This window comes from Lontra canadensis, unplaced genomic scaffold (assembly GCF_010015895.1).
Source record: "Lontra canadensis isolate GAN:19392208 unplaced genomic scaffold, GSC_riverotter_1.0 scaffold84, whole genome shotgun sequence".
Lineage (NCBI taxonomy): Eukaryota > Metazoa > Chordata > Mammalia > Carnivora > Mustelidae > Lontra > Lontra canadensis.
This window is the reverse complement of record NW_022631078.1, coordinates 5,966,081-5,982,332: the sequence shown is the minus strand read 5'-3', so window position 1 is coordinate 5,982,332 and position 16,252 is coordinate 5,966,081. Positions and strand designations below refer to the sequence as shown.

General features: G+C 48.2%; 1 protein-coding gene across 1 annotated transcript in view; it reads right to left on the bottom strand.

Moving 5' to 3' along the window:
* ARFGAP3 (ADP ribosylation factor GTPase activating protein 3) overlaps positions 1-15,927 on the bottom strand; it is a 45,621-nt gene extending 29,694 nt beyond the window's left edge. The window contains exons 1-6 of the mRNA XM_032882841.1: positions 15,759-15,927; positions 10,873-10,991; positions 6,318-6,390; positions 5,199-5,330; positions 3,981-4,064; positions 1,019-1,106 (exon numbers count right to left, since the gene is read on the bottom strand). Of these exons, the coding sequence (XP_032738732.1) occupies positions 1,019-1,106; positions 3,981-4,064; positions 5,199-5,330; positions 6,318-6,390; positions 10,873-10,991; positions 15,759-15,827 (565 nt within the window). The 5' untranslated portion in view covers positions 15,828-15,927. The remainder of the gene's footprint in view (positions 1-1,018; positions 1,107-3,980; positions 4,065-5,198; positions 5,331-6,317; positions 6,391-10,872; positions 10,992-15,758) is intronic.
* Between the last annotated feature and the right edge of the window lie 325 nt (positions 15,928-16,252).

Here is a 16,252-nt window from a genome sequence, read left to right as displayed (position 1 = left end):
TTCCAGGCTCAGTATACCAGCCCACACTCCTGGTGCCAGAACCCAGGGGTTTCCTGCACAGCTGTGAAACGGAGCTGTTAATTCACACGAACTTTCTGGCTGACAAAAGTGTTCAGTCTTAAGACGGAAAAAGTTGATGTCTTGATCCTTGTTACTCTTATCACCTAAGTGATTTTCTAAAATGCAAGCAACTGATATAAGTATATCATTTATATATACAATCCCGGAGCGCCTGGGGGGCTCAGTCAGTTGAGCGTTTGACGCTTGCTTCGGCTCAGGTCGTGATCTCAGGGTCCTGGGATCGAGCCCTTTATCCGGCTCTGCTTGAGATTCTCTCTCCCTCTACCCCTCCTGCTCGTGCTCTCTTGGTCTCTCTCTCACACATACATAAATGAAATTTTTAAAATAAAGAAATTAATTAATTAATTAATTAATTAATGTTAAAAATCCCTTAATAAAACCACAAAATGCAAGTCATTAGATACCAACTATTTACGGGATCGTCTTTAAACTTGAAATCTTGTTTTCTGAGTATGGAAGTAACATACGCTCGTCACAAAAGCTCACTCACTTCACAGCTGTGTCAAGTTGAAGGTAAAAGTGATTCATTCAGTAATTTCGTTCTCCAGTTTACAATTTTATAGAAGTGAGATCAGATTCCCTGTTCAGTAATTTTGTTTCCCCACTATATAATCTACCGGGGCAAGTTTCCTCATGAAATACAAGGATCTTATTTCCTTTCTTTCTTAGGTTGATTTATTTATTTTAGAGAGACAAAGGACACGAGCGGGAAGGGCAGAGGGAGAGGGAGAAAGAATCTCAAGCAGATTCTGCACTGACTGTGGAGCCCGATGCGGGGCTCGATCTCATGACCCTGAGATCATGACCTTAGCCGAAACCAAGAGTCGGACGCTCAACCGACTGCACCACCCAGGCACCCCAAGGGTCTTATTTTCTAATAGTTCCATAGCAGCCATCAAACCAAAGGAGAGCATTACAGGACAGTCCTGAAGACTACCTTCGTTATGAGCTGGAGTGGTTTCCACGTCCCGAGGTGGCAAAGATGCTTCTGGCTGTGCTGAGGCCCACCCTGTGCCGCTTGCCGCCTGCAGCGAGGTGAGAAAAGTCAACAGTAAGCAAAGTAAGACAAGTCCACGAAACAGTCAAAGTGGGGGGAAAAGCTAATAATTTAATAGTCACCTTCTAAGTACCCAGATTAGTGGGAAGGAAAGATAATATTTAAAAAATTAAAAATTTAAAAATTTAAAAAAATTAAAATGTATTCTTTTTAAAAAAAGATTTATGTATTTATTATATATATAGAGAGAAAGCGTGCACACACAGAGGGAGGGGCAGAGGGAGAGAGAGAGACAGAACCTCAAGCAGTCTCCCCACCAGGCAAAAAGCCTGATGCGGGGCTCGATCCCATGACCCATGAGATCATGACCTAGCTGAAACCAAGAGTCAGGCACTTAACCGACTGAGCCACCCAGGTGCCCCGAGAGCACACTTATCTAGATGAGCTCTGGGTAATCAATGTACAGAGTTGCTGAATCTTTACATTGTATATGTGAAACTAATGTAACACTATGTTTAATGATACTTCAATTATGGTCACCAAATCATGGATAAACAGGTGGTGCCTGCTGGGCTTTTCTCTGGTGAAGTTACCACTTTCCCCTTCCCAACCCCTAGACTTGGGAAGCGAGTCACCAAGTGTGGCCTGTACTCAAGGGGAGGGGGCCTCCTGAAAGGCAGACTGTCTACACACACATGATTGATTCTTCTCTAGGGAAGATCGTCCCTTCTCTTCATTTATTTATTCAATCATCTATTTATATTAGTGTAGACACGTGGATATTTATTCTTTGAATTATAATACAAATGGTCATTAGCTATTTTGTTGTTGAAACTGTTCCAGCTTTGACCACCGGGAACGCTTTCCAGTTGGTTCCTGAGTCCTTCAGACACACCCTCCTCTATCTCCCAGCCCCTCCGCCCAGCACTTCCTTACTCAGGCACGCCAAGATGCTCCAGGCTCAGCTGCTCCAGCAGCCCCAGCAAACCCGGTCCTACAGTCTGCCTTTTCTCCACCAGTAGCCCCAGTTCCTCCTGGCGCTTAGAAATCGAGAGGGGGTGTGGGTGTCTAGGGGCCTCCCGGTGGACAAGAGCCTGGTACTACATCCGTGTGTGCGCTTGCCCAGGGACACACACATTTGTCATCAGTGCTCCACTGTGTGTCTGCATGTGTGCGTGTGCGCACGGAGAGACACACTAGAACAAACGTGAGTTCATGCTAATACGAATTCCAATGCTCGTCCACATCAGACGTTCCCCTCTCTCCTCCTTTTAGCCTGTCATTTGCATGACAACACTTCCCAGCTACTACCACTGAGTACTCTCTCCCTGTCTCGTCTTAAACAGGCACTGCAGAATGTGACAGATTACCTCACCATTTCTTTGGTTTCCTGTTGATAACTACTTCTAGTAACTACCGACTCTGTCAATGAACCTGTACGCGCACATTATAAGAACAAACAAACAAAAAAAATCAAGCGACAGCAATTTCATGTCTGTACTTGAAAACTGGTTCAAGAACGGGTTGCACAGCAGTTAAGTAACCATGCCCCCTCCCCGGTGGGACTGGGAGGAGGGAGGGCAGTGAACAGACATCTGGGGCTCTAAGCCAGGCGCCTGCACACATTTCCCAAAAGGGCCACTCAGGAAATATTTTAGGCTGTGGAGGCCTTATGTTCCCCTCTTTGTGATGTGGGGGTGATTATCGTTGCTCCCATCAGACCACAACACCGAAGACAATGGTTCTGGCCACATTTACTGGAGGCTCACTCCGGGCCAGCTCCCAATTCCTCGCACCAGTCCTGACTTCATTCTTTTGTTTAAATAGGGAGCCTGACGCGGGGCTTGAACTCACAACCCTGAGACCAAGACCTGAGATGAGATCCAGACTTGGATACTTAACTGATGGAGCCCCTCGGGCACCCCACCCGTGACTTCATTCGTACAATAGCCTTGAGATACACTCTGTGTACAGCTAACCTGGGACAGTGGGATTCAAGCCCCTATTAAAATGTGGATTTAGGGCTGACTGGGTGGCTCAGTTAGTTCAGCATCCGATTCTTGATTTTGGCTCAGGTCATGGTCTTAGGGCTCTGAAACTGAGCCCCCATCATGCTCAACGCTCAGCACAGAGTCTGCTTGAGATTCTCTCGCCCTCTGCCCCTCCCCCACCCACTCACATGCTCTTAATTAAATCTTAAAAAAAAAAGTTTTGGGTACCTGGGGGGGGGGGGGGCTCAGTTGATAGGATGTCTGCCTTCAGCTTTGTCACAACCTTGGGGTCCTGGGATCGAGCCCCACGTTAGGCTCCTAGCTCAGCAGTAGCTCTGCTTCTCCTCTCTCTCTCTGCCCCCCCCCCCCCCCCCCAGCCCCTCTTTCTTCCCAAAAAAAAAAATAAAAAAACTTAAAAAAAAAAAAAAGTTTTCATTCTTTGTCAGTTCCATAGTTCTCAACTGAACTGTGGCAGGCTACTGGAAATGATTTCTCAGACTCCCTGGCTGCTAGGTATCAATGTACAACTAAGTTCTGGCTACGAGGACGTGAGCGGAAGAGATGTGTGCCACGTCTACATTCTTTTAGTAGAAGGATGGGTCACTAGCTTTCCTAGATGCTTGCCCCACTCCCCCTGCTGCGAAAGGTCCTGAGCTGCAATAGACGCTTTGGACCCTGAGATGGAAGCCAACATGTGGAGAAGAGCCAAACAGATCCCTCCCTCGCTTAGCCCTGCACAGCTGACTTCAGAACCACGGATGGAAATTAATTTTTATCTTGTTTAAGATAGAAATGTTTCAGGGTTATTATACAGCAGCTTAGCCTGTGTCCTAAGTGAGACATTTAAACATACACCCTTTATAAATGTGAGAGTAAGCATACTTTAAAATTCTATAAAAGATACTACATACCTCAGGAGAAGCATGAGAGGCAAAAAAATCTTCCTCTTTTGGTGGAGGGGTCGAAGGCGGAACCACGCAGCTATCCAGCCACAGCTAGAACATAGAGCACCGCTTAGCCCTTTCCCTGGCTTTAAAAGGTTTTATCTAATAGTCTCACTCCCTTTCTAGAGATCTTTTGCTGAAGATCGGTACTTTCCACTCCTACACAGTCAGTAATAGTCCTCTAGGGCCCCTGAGCACATTTTAGTGATGTAGCAATCTAGTAATTTCTGCATCCAGTCCTTGAGGATGTCAAGTACCAGATTCACAAGCTGTTTCTGAATAGGAAAGATTGAGCGCTTAATTTCTAAGTGCGGGTTCCAAAGTGCGGTCAATCCTCATCAACAGTGGCTTCCATATTTGCAAATTCACCTTCTTGCTACAATTTCCTTGTAACCCCCAAATCAATGCTTGAGACATCTCTGCGGTCCTTTCACAGGTGTGCGAACCAGCAAAGAATTTGAGCCACCCAAGGTACCCATTCCCGGCTGAGATGGAGCAAGGTGATGCTCTGTCTTCCTGCTTTAGCTCTCCAACTGTAAATAAGTGTCCTTTTTGAGGTCTATTTAATGCCACATTTTGCACATTTTTGTTGATGATTTCACTGTCTAGAACGGCCCCTAAGCCTAGTGCTAAATCCTACCTAGGCCTCCTAGACACAGGGAGCCCATGATGTGCCTTACAGAGAAAATACAGTGTTAGGCAAGCTTCATTCAGGCCCAGGTCCTATACAGTCTGTGGGCAGCAAGTTCAATGTCAATGAGCCAATAATTATATATTAGTAATATATTAAATTGTATCTCTTATCTATCAACTATTATTATATCAATATACTATTAAGTATTACGTATTTAGCTACATAATATACGCAATAAGGTGTCCTTAAGCAGAAGCACACGTGAAATAAGGCCACGTATTTATCCATTGATGGAAACGTCCTGACCAGAAGCCCTTGGGACCTCGCCCTCTAGCTCCCCTCGGAGTGATGCTCTGGCATTTCCTAATTCAGGACTCACAGCAACCTCGCAGCGCATAACTTCCACAAACAATGAGAATCAGCTATAGGTTGTGTCCCTGCAAGAGAATCCTGTCAGAAAGTTTTACTGTCTGGGATGGTTAAAATCACTTTTTCTACTGAAATCAATGTCATCTGATCTGAAGAAGAAGATCCAACCCGCCGTGACTTACGTCAGTGCCGTGCTTCCGTGTTGCCTGGGACGCTAGTGACTTGATTCTCTCCCGATAGAGCTGGGCAGCGCGACTGTTGTACTTGGCGTTGGTGTCATTGGTGGCACAGCCGTGCTGATGGAAAAAGGAAGACTACAGAGGAAAATACACGAATTAACAGCAATACTGCATTAAATCTAACACGTGACCGAAAACAGTACTTCCAGTCGGGAGGGATTTTTTTGGGAAAATACTAGTGAAAACAAAAGTAATTGAGTCACATAATTTACAAAAATAATGTAAACCGCACAATCTAATATAAACTTTTTCTTGTAAAAGGAATGCCTTCCACATGTGCCATGTTAATATCTCAGTAAAGCCGGACATGAGACTCACTGGCCCTTTGTGCCTCTGTTAAAGGACCGCGATCGTTCTGATTATTTTGTTACGCTGGGGGACTCTCTCCACTCTGGACTGCTTTTAGGTCATGAGAAATTCATTTCCATTGGAATTTCACTAAGTGGAATCAGTTAGGAGCTACGCTGACCTTCACCTTGTGCAGAACTCTCTCTTCACAGAGACCGCGGCATGAACAAGGCGGTAAAACAAAAGTTGAAACAACTAGAGGAAACTGTTCAACAAGCTCATAAGGGTCCAAACACGGACATGAATTACAGAATTCATATTGTAATTCAGGCAGGCGTTCTAAAAACCTGTATGAGCAACACAACTTGACTCATCAGATAAACCGAATTTGTAAATGAAGTTTTACAGATTTGAGGATCCTTATTTAGATCTCTAAAGGGGGTTAAAGGAAGTCTGCTTTTATAAAACTATAAGTTAATCGGACACTTAAAAAGTTTTTTTTTTTTATTTTACCCAGAAATTACTAAATTAAAAACGGGGATCGCGTTTGTCTTGCTTGTCACTATATCCCCGTGCCTAGCCCAGGGCTTCGTGTGGACTGGGTATTTCACAATGTGGGGAAAAACAAGTCACCAGGGCCACCCACTGCCAAGCTCCCCCAGCCTTTGCTAGCTAGTAGGGTCCCCAAGCTCGTACATGCAAACACCAAGCTTCCTTTCTAGTCTAACACGTATTTATACACGAAGGAAAGCGGCACGTCTGCAGTGAGCTTACCGCGTTAGCATTTCCTCCAACCTGCATGCATCGCAGCTGAAACCAAGACCAGTTGGAGTCCAGCTCTGTAGATCTACATGGAAAGAATATTCGCAAATGTTAACACATTTTCCCCCTAGCATCCAGCCACTAAACCTTGGAAAGAAAGAGTTCCGTGATTTTGAGGATCCTGAAGACTTCTAAGTTTGTGGGAACAGTGACACGGGACGCTGGGCCTACATGGCAAACGACAGCTGTGCCCGCAGCTCCTGGCCCCTCTTGCCCTTCCTAGCAGCCAGGTCTCCGGTGGGCCAGCCGCCGGCTCCCCTCCACGCCTGACCACAGACAGGCCTGGCCCCGCTAGCAGCACCCTGAGCCACACGGACTCCAGCTTTAATCCGAGGGCACAGGGACATGACAAGCTTCCTGGGGCCGGCGGAAACACTGACTCAGCCTCGCATCCTTGGTGGCTTCTGATCTAAAAATCGGTAACGTGTCTCTGCTCAAAATAGATGTTCTGGATTTTTCCGATCAGCTCTCCACTTGTCCAGTGTGACCCGTAACGGGAGTGTCTGGGGATGCTCACAGCCTTCTCACCAGGTGAAAGGGACCTACCCATCGTCACCACCATCAGGGAGGGGAGAAAACTCAGGATTCAGCGTTCTTAAAGGGAAAACTCTGAGTGTCTTCTCCCCAACCACACGTTATGCCCTACTTATCTGCAACCTGAGACCAGATCAGGGCAAGGGAAAGGCAATAGCTGTATTTCTCAATAATAAATTTCACCAACTCATCACTGTAAAGCAAGATACGATAGGACAACAATGTTAGAAGGTATTTGTACAGAACCCATAGATAGGTATGAACAAAAAGCAAGGCTGTTCCGTATTCAACAACAGCCTGTCCCACACTAACTGCAAAGGAATGTGGACATTTTTTAACGGCTGTAGGTAAAGTACCCTGTACAACATGGGAAGGTAGAAAGGAAAGAGGCTTCAGATTCACCGAAGTTCTTTTATGCTGTGTCCTCATTTCTATGCCTCTTTGTGTTGCTTACCCTTTGTAAATGGTAGAATGTTTTTCTTGTTAATTTTTAAAAAGATTTTATGTATTTATTTGACAGACAGAGATCACAAGCAGGCAGAAAGAGAGAGGGGGAAGCAGGCTCCCCACTGAGCTGGGAGCCTGATGTGGGGCTCGATCCCAGGACGCTGAGACCATGACCTAAGCCAAAGGCGAGGCTTAACCCACTGAGCCACCCAGGCGCCCCTAGAATGTTATTTTTAAGGCAATAGCCACCTCATGCTCACTTGCTCTCTCTCTCTCTCTTTCACCAATAAAATAAAATAAAATAAAACAAAATAAAATAAAAAACCCTTCATGAATTAGCTTCACTAATGGCTGCCAAACGCAGTATTTTTTCGTTAAGTAGAACATTGAAATAGATTTTAGAAATCAGAAGGCATCTCACCAAATAAACATGACAAAGTTATCACATAATGAAAAAATTTAAATGGCCTTTTATCCATTTACCACAATTAATCTAGACGTTTCCTCGTGGACAAGCCCGGGAACGGCTGTTTGTAACCCGCCTGACTGCTCGACAGAAGGCCACGGGAGGCGTCGCCTTCCTACGCTCCCATCACAAAACAGGTAGATGTGGTGCTGTTTCCCGGTCTTGGGTGTACCTGACGATCTGTCCTCTTGTTCATGCTCTATTTAAGCCTCCTGCAGGGAGGACTAGATTCCATTCACCTTATATTATAAGCTCAAGAAGTACTTAACAGTGAACTTGAGAAGAGACAGAGCTGGAGGGAGAGGAGCCACTCAGCACAGCTGCCCTGGGGGCCAAGGCGCAGAGTTGGTCAAGCCGCAGGAGGCAGTGGGCTGGGGCCAGTCCCATTACGTCGGCCCTGCTCCAAGTGGCAGCTGGTCATTTCCGTGGATGTCTAACCCACTTTTCCCTTGCTGGTTGGCAAAAGCAACAGTTCATAAATTTTTTCCTTTGTAAAATTACCGACTTGAAATTATACTTAAAAACAAAACAAAACAAAACAAAACCCCAAATCTCCATTTAAATAAACATTCCACCCAAGCCCAACTGTTAATCTGTTAATGCCTGGAGGGCAGGCCAGGGAGCACCGGTGTCTGTGTCTAGCAGGTGGGGAGAGGAAGAGGAGAAAGGAATTCAGAGGAAGAACTTTTCACTTCTCACTTTATAAACTTTGGGGCTGCTAGGATTTTTTTTTTCCCATGGAGCTAAGCTAGTGTTTGTAACTGTTTTAACCAATAAAAAATGTTCAAAGAGCAAACATCTACCTTCTCAAAACAAAAACACGAGCCTTATCATCCTTGACTTACTCTTGCCCAGCTCCTAGACTGCTGCCCTCCAGCTCCACAGGACTTTTTAACAACCGTTTCTGAATCATTTATAAACATTGTGATTCATAGTTATATTTATCTGACTTTTTAAAGGCTAGTCATTAAGCCTGCGGGTCCAAGCCTGCTGTCCAGGCCCATTAGGCTTCCGGTTGGTCCTTTACTCACCGGGTCAGTCCTTCCCTCACCCGGGAACACGTCAGATTTCCTGGAATGGTTTAAACTGGAGGTGTGCTTTGGCGGTGAGGCACAGGGAGGGCCACATTACAATGGGCGGGACTTGGCAGAGAGGAAGAAGGGAAGAACAAAGGAAGCCAGCCGATTATATATTGTCTTGCGTTCAACCAACCCAGGGCTGGACAGGGGTGGGGGTTAGGATATTAAAAAGAAACTTGCGGGTGCCTGGGTGGCTCAGTGGGTTAAGGCCTCTGCCTTCAGCTCGGGTCGTGGTCCTCGGGCACCGCATCAGGCTCTTTGCTCAGAGGGGAGCCTGCTTCCTCCTCTCTCTCTGCCTGCTTCTCTGCCTACTTGTGATCTCCGTCTGACAAATAAATAAATAAAATCTTAAAAAGAAAAAAAAAAAGAAACTTGCCTTGGCAAGTAAATACCTCAACATTAAAAAAAAAGGAGACAAGAATAGGGTAGTGTATTTAAAATATTCTGGGACCAGCATCTCTAAGAAAAAAGAAAAGACATGGATAGATACTCTGAAACCAAGAAGAACACACAAAAGACCTCCCTTTTCTAATTAATTACTTATGGAGTTATATAGCCATAAAGCTATAAATATTTAGTCCATCATGCCTCTATGGATTGATTTCTGAAAAAAGAACTCATGAAAGTACAACAGGAAAGGGTTTTTTAAGTTAATACATTAAAAAAGAAAATTAAGCTATTATTTTTACTACACAGTTTTTATGCCATCATATAAAATATCTCATCACAAATTATAACTGGTTTTATCTTATAGGAACTCAAGCTCTTTTTAAAAAAGATTTTACTTATTTCTTTAAAGATTTTATTTTATTTATTTGACAGAGAGAGACAGAAAGACTCAAGCATGGAGAGTGGGAGAGGGGGAAGCAGGTCTCCTGATGAGCAGGGAGCCTGATGCGGGGCTCAATCCCAGGACCTGAGCTCATGATCTGAGCTGAAGGCAGACACTTTACTGACTGAGCCACCGAGCGAGCCACCCAGGTGGCCCTGGAGCTAGCGCTCTTCATAGTAATCACATTGTATGAATAATCCTTAAGTCATTACATAAAATACAACTGCTCCCCACAATTCCAAAGAGCCTGCCTGCCTCATTCGTTCGTTCCCTGGAAAAAGAAGCGGCAGAGGAACAGGTGAACTGGTTGCAGGGGGTCAGCAACAATGGAGAGCTGGGCCAGGGCTGCTTGGGGGTGCCCTGCGGCACGTGGCCTGGCCAAGGCCCACGGGTGCTAAAGTGCAGGCTTTGCTGGGTTTCCAAATCCTGAGGCTCCCTAGGGATCCTTTTATGATTTTGATTTATTTTACTTCACAGAAGGGCACCTCGGCCCCCTGTGGGGCTGTGTCCAAGGGGACAGGCACCAAAGCCCCATGGAGGCTGCTACCAGACGGGGTAGAAGATACGGTCTTGCCAGAAGCAGCCACTGCAGCCCAGCTCTGCAGACAGAAAAAGAAGGACTTTCTTTTTATAAGCCTCTGAAATGGCCACTAAAATTCATACAAAGATCACTCACCAAAGCCTTGTGAGGCCAGGGACTCCAGGAGCCAGGCTGCAGGACTGCACTGGACATACGCCCAGGCTGTAAGGAGGGCGCCTCACCCCTAACATCAGCTCCGCTCTTGATGGGGCATGGGGGGACCCGCAGCCCCCGATCCCCTTCTATCACAAGCCTGTCACAGTGAGACTCCTCTGAGCTGCTAGCTATCAGAAGGTGATAAAGGGTGAAGACGACCGTCTCGAATCCTCCATCCTGACTCTGTCGTCAGCACCGCGGCCTGAGGTCCCCGACACAGCTCCACAGAACAGTCACTGAACGGAAAATAATTCATTTTCCCTGTTCGCCTGATTATGAAGATTTAACTCTCTGTAACTCATAGCCAGCCTCTCGTTCTACTTGATGTCAAAGCAAACATGAAGGAAAAAGGGGGAAAAGACCTGTGAAACCACAGGGTCACTCCCACCCCTGACAAGAGAAGACACACTTACCGAATAAAACTCAGATGAACGCCGAGGGACCGGTGAGACCCTGAGCAGTCGATGCAGAGAAACACCCCGTAGGTCACGCTTGCCCAGCTGGGGTTCTTGGCACCACAGTCAAAACACACCTGAAAGAAAATTTCAAAATTCAGTTATTAATTCCTACTAGTCAAAAGGGGCATCTCACAGGATACAATATAGGGTTTAGCTTGAAAGTGACTTTACCTTTACACTTTTAAACCGGTTATTACAAAATTATCTCCCCTAGGGGCACCTGGGTGGCTTAGTCGGTTAAGTGTCTGTCTTCCGCTCAGGTCATGATCCCAGCATCCTGGGATCAAGCCCTGCATCGGGCTCCCTGCTCGCTCGGGGTGGCGGGGGGGCTGCTTCTCTTTCTCCCACTGACCCGCTTCCCTGCTCATGCTCTCTTTCTCTCAAATAAATAAAATCTTTAAAAAAAAATCTCAACTACAGGGGCACCTTGGTGGCTCAATGGGTTAAGCCTCTGCCTTCCGCTCAGGTCATGATCTCAGGGTCCTGGGATCGAGCCCCGCATCGGGCTCTCTGCTCGGCAGGGAGCCTGCTTCCTCCTCTCTCTCTGCCTGCCTCTCTGCCTACTTGTGATTTCTCTGTCTGTGAAATAAATAAACAAAATCTTTAAAAAAAAAATCTCAACTACATTTTTCTCAACCTTAACTTTCACTTCTTTTATTATCATATTGTGTATCATCGTATTATATTAATTAGGCACCAACAGGGCTCCTAGTAGGCTCCCGCACACCAGCCAGGATGTCCCCTGCTGGGAAGGCTCAAGGCCTTGTGGCCCTCCAGATGGTGGCAGCAGTCATGCATATGCCTTCTGCCCCAGCCAGACAAGCCGGCAGGTCACTTGTGCAGGGTGGTCTGTGACCAATAATAAGACAGATGTGCCAATAGGTCATTTCTTTTTTTCTTAACATACACCAATAGGTCATTTCTGAGGTTACAAAAGATGCTCTGGCGTCCTCTCTGCCTCTTGCTCTCTCTCTCTCCCGGGGACCTCTGGCTCTGGGGGAAGCTGACCCCGTGTCTGCGGGACTTGCGAGCCGCCCAGTGGACAGCCTCCAGTGGTGAGGAACCGAGGCCACAAGTCCACCAGCCAGTGAGGCGCGGAGGCCGGCTGAGCGTCGCAGGAGCAGAGCCTGGGAGTGGGAGCTGCAGGCCTCAGAGAGGGCAGCCCCAGCCGCCAGCTTGATGGCAACGTCATGAGACCCAGCACCTTCCTCCCTCAACACTGACTGAAGTCAAACATTCTTCTTCGGATAGCATCTGGCAACAGGAGCATAAAATGACTTTAAAATATACAGAGTTTGTCGTGGAAATCAACATTTAGATTTAATTGAAGACAGAAAATTCCACTAATAAGAGAATATTTCCTTTTTTTCCAGAAAAAGAGCCCCGTATTTTATTTTATTTGTTTTATTTATTTGACACAGAGAGAGATACAGCGAGAGAGGGAACACAGCAGTGGGAGTGGGAGAGGGAGAAGCAGGCTCCCCACAGAACAGGAAGCCCGATGCGGGGCTCAATCCCAGGACCCTGGGATCATGACCCGAGCCAAAGGCAGACGCTTAACAACGGAGCCACCCAGGCACCCCAAGAGCCCCATATTTTAGATCCACTTTACAGACAGAGCCACCTATGAAAAGCTTGTTCCATCTCTAGTCATCAAGAAAGATCTGGCTTCTGGCCCCTTGAGGGCAATGCCAAAGTGAAAAAATGAGCCGATTGTCCAAAGCCCCTCACCGTGACGGGCTCGCATTAAGCACGTGCGGCTGCAGAGGCAACAGCCATGGAAGGTGCCAATCCCTTCCCTTTGGTGTTTATCGATCACCTGCTGCATGCCAGTCGCCAGGGCAGGCACTGAGCTATTCAGAACTATCTGGCCTCACCGAGTCCACAAATACTTGCTGAGTCTCTACCCCTGCCAGGCCGTGTGCTGGCCTTTCTGGAGCTCACTGCACCGTGGGAGGGGAAGACACAGAAATGAGGACGCTCTATGCACCTAGAGCAAGGAATCCCCTTCCATGGAACACCAAACAGTGTCATCAACTCTGCGCATGTGCGGTCCCTTGGCAAGAGACCACCCGTAGCCCCCCCACTCACTCAACTAACAGTTGTGCGCTTACTACCAAGTAAGTAAGGAAAAAGAAATGCCTCTGCTTAACAATTTGCTCTGCCTAATGACGAGAGTGAGTACTAGAGAGACAGCAGCTAATGCTGAGTGTGTCCCCATCAGGCATTGCTACTGACCCACCGAACCATCATAACATCCCTCTAAGGAGGTATGATGCCTATCCCCATCAAGGCCAGCTTCTGGACATGCGTGTGACCTGTGCAGCTGCCTGGGGCCCCACACTTAGAAAAGCCCCTGTTTGCTTAATGCTCCGCGGTCTCATCTGGACATTCTCAACACTTTTTAAACAAGGGCCCTGCGTTTTCAGCTCGCACATTTTGTATTCTCTGCAAATTCCATAGTGCAGTTCTCCACCCCATTTTAGAGAAAACAAAGGACTTGGAAAGTTAAGCATCACCACTGAAGAGTGGTATGTTGGGGACGAGACCCCAGGCGGCGAGCCCCAGGGCTCAATCTTCCCCCCTCACCACATGGCCTGGCTGGCTTGGCTGGCCCTGTTGGCCGATGTCAGTCTCCCATGCCCTAGACTCGCAGCTCCCCAAGGGCAGGAGCAGAGCCAGTCTCCTCCGTCTCCCTCTGCACCATGCGCAGCAGACTACAACTGCCCAACGGATACTTGCTGACAGAGTAACTCAAGCAATCAAGCAATAAAACGAAGGAACACATAGAGACCAAGAAGAATTTCTCAAACTAGAACATTCACCCTTCTGGGTTAAAACCTTGGTCCAGAGTAAACACTCATCACTCATGAGATGAAGAACCCAGATAACAGAGACTAAAAGTAAACCCAGTTGTTTCTCTTGAAGTTCCTTCCCTCCATATCTTACAGCAGTCTTTCGTAGCCCCTTCTGGAAAAGGCTTCCTGTTCCCCAAGAGTTCCCCAAACTCTTCCATATTTTAAAGCTAGTTTTCATCTCTGCTTAGGTAATGGTTTCTTACTTACAGTCAGATGAAAATTCTTAATCAAGAAATGTAGCACAAAACTGTGGAGCATTACTGGCAAATATCTTTGCCCCGTGCTTTTGTTAATCCTATTACGGAATATAAAATTTTCCAGATTATTTCCAAATTATGCTGTTTGTCATAAAGATAGTAACAAAAAAATGGCTGACGTTGAAGATTAACATGTGTGGGTACTGTTCTAAGTGCTTCTCTTGGATTTTCTAATTTAATCCTCCTAATAACACTGAGTTAGATCCTGCTCAAGCCTCCCAGGGGAGGAAAGAAGGTACAAAGTAGTCGAGTAACCTGCCCAAGTCAACATACTCACCCCTCACAAGCCTCTCAGAAGTGTTATAAGGACAACGACTTCTTATTTAAAAGAGGACACCTTCCCTTTGATGAATTCAAAGAGAATACTCATTGGTTCTGAGATAAAGCAGACAAAAAATAGAACCTCTACACTCCTAACAGCAGATCCTAATCTCGTCTAGCTATACAGCAACCACTCCCTATAAACCCGTTAATCTAAACTTGCAAATCAAGAAAACAGCAAAGAAATTAGCACTAGAGAGTTCCTGAAGACTTTCTCCTCCTGACTTTCTCACACTCATCAGACATCACCTCCAATAAACTCTTTCCTTGCTCACTCCTCCTAGTCTGTAAAAATATGGGCTCCTTTCCACCAAGACTTAAAGACATCTAGATTTCATAAAACTCAGGATCTTTCTATGCGGTGATGTCATGACTCATGACCATGATCATTAACAGCTGTTCACTTTGGAGGTGATAGTGGGGACCAGAGGAGCTCCTGTCATGGGAGGGGAAGGGAGAGTCCACACGGACACACTGACAGCCCTTTGCACTCTCCAGGTTCCAGCCTGACCTGTGATCCTTGGTGGAGGGTGTCACTTTAGCCCGATGTGTCATCACAACATCTCCAGCCAGTTGTGAAAAGTTGTGTAAGTCACAGAGGAGAAAACCACCTCTGGAGACAAAGGAAAAAAAAAAAAAGGAAGACCCCATCTCCCATCTCCACAAGAGACCCAAAGGGAAGACAGAGAAAGGGTCTGCGGGGGGGCCTTCTTAGCAAGAGAAAAGAGCTGGACGCCATTGCAGAGACTTAGTCGCTCCATCAGACAGGGAAACTGAGGCTGCCAACAAAGGGCGTAGGGGACCATCCAGGCTCCAACAGGCACCCCTGAGGAACTTCGGAGGTCAGCTCCAGGATGCGGAGTCGAGCTTTCCCAAGAGCCCAGAGCTGCCAGCTGGAGTTTCAGGGCTGGTGCGTGCTTCCCAGCTGGTCACAGGTGGCCTGCGGTGTCGCCCCACTCACAGGAGCCCCTGGGTATGCACCTCAGTCCTCTGGGGGGGGAGGGTCCCCGAGCCCGCCTCCAGCTCTCTCAGGAACTCACGGGGTCCACTCTGCCAGCCCCCAAAAGTCGCCCCCGTGTGTGCTTGTCCGCCCGGTGTCAGGAACCAAAAATGTGTGCCCCGGCCCCCGGGGCCCCCAGATGCTGTCGCCTCCCGCTCCCAGGACCCCCAGGTGCCCGCCCCGCCCGGGACCCCCGTGTATGCCCCGTTCCCCACTCCTTGCTGAGGCTGGGGACGGCGCGCGGCCCAGACCCAGGCGAGGCCCAGGCGCCGCGGCCGCAAGTGCGACGTGTCACAGGCCGGGCGGGCTCCTCCTCCCGTGGCCGAGGCCACTGCCGCAGCGGGGGCCGCCCGCGGGGTTCGGCACGGATGTCCAGCAAGCCTGAACACGCCCGGGGGCCGTTACCTTGTTGGTGGGCACCGAGCGGAGGCGCTTGAAGATGGTCAGTATGTCCTGCTTGCTGGGGTCTCCCATGGTCACCAGAGAAACGAGGCGCAGCCGGCCCGGCCAACCGGGAAGGGCCGAACAGGAGCGGTTGCCGCCTCCCGGAGACAGACAGCGGCCGAGGGGGCGGGGCTGCGCGTGACGGCAAGACCACGCCCCTCAAGGCCCCGCCCCCGCCCGCAACCGGAGCTCACGCGCCGCGCTCTTCTCGCGGCCCTCGCTCAGGGGCGCCGCTGGCTCCGCCCGCTGGAGCCCCCGCCCCGGCGCTGCCCGCGCGTGCGTAGAAGCCTCGCGCTTTTTCTCTCGAGGGCGGCTCGGGGTTCGGTGGGATCCGTGCGGGGCCGAAGCCGGGGCTTGGCTCCCGGGCCGGACTCGCCACCACTTGGGCTGGTCGATGTCCACTTTTACCGACGGACTCCTTGCTTGGCCAGAGTCTTCTCACCTCGTCCTCGTGC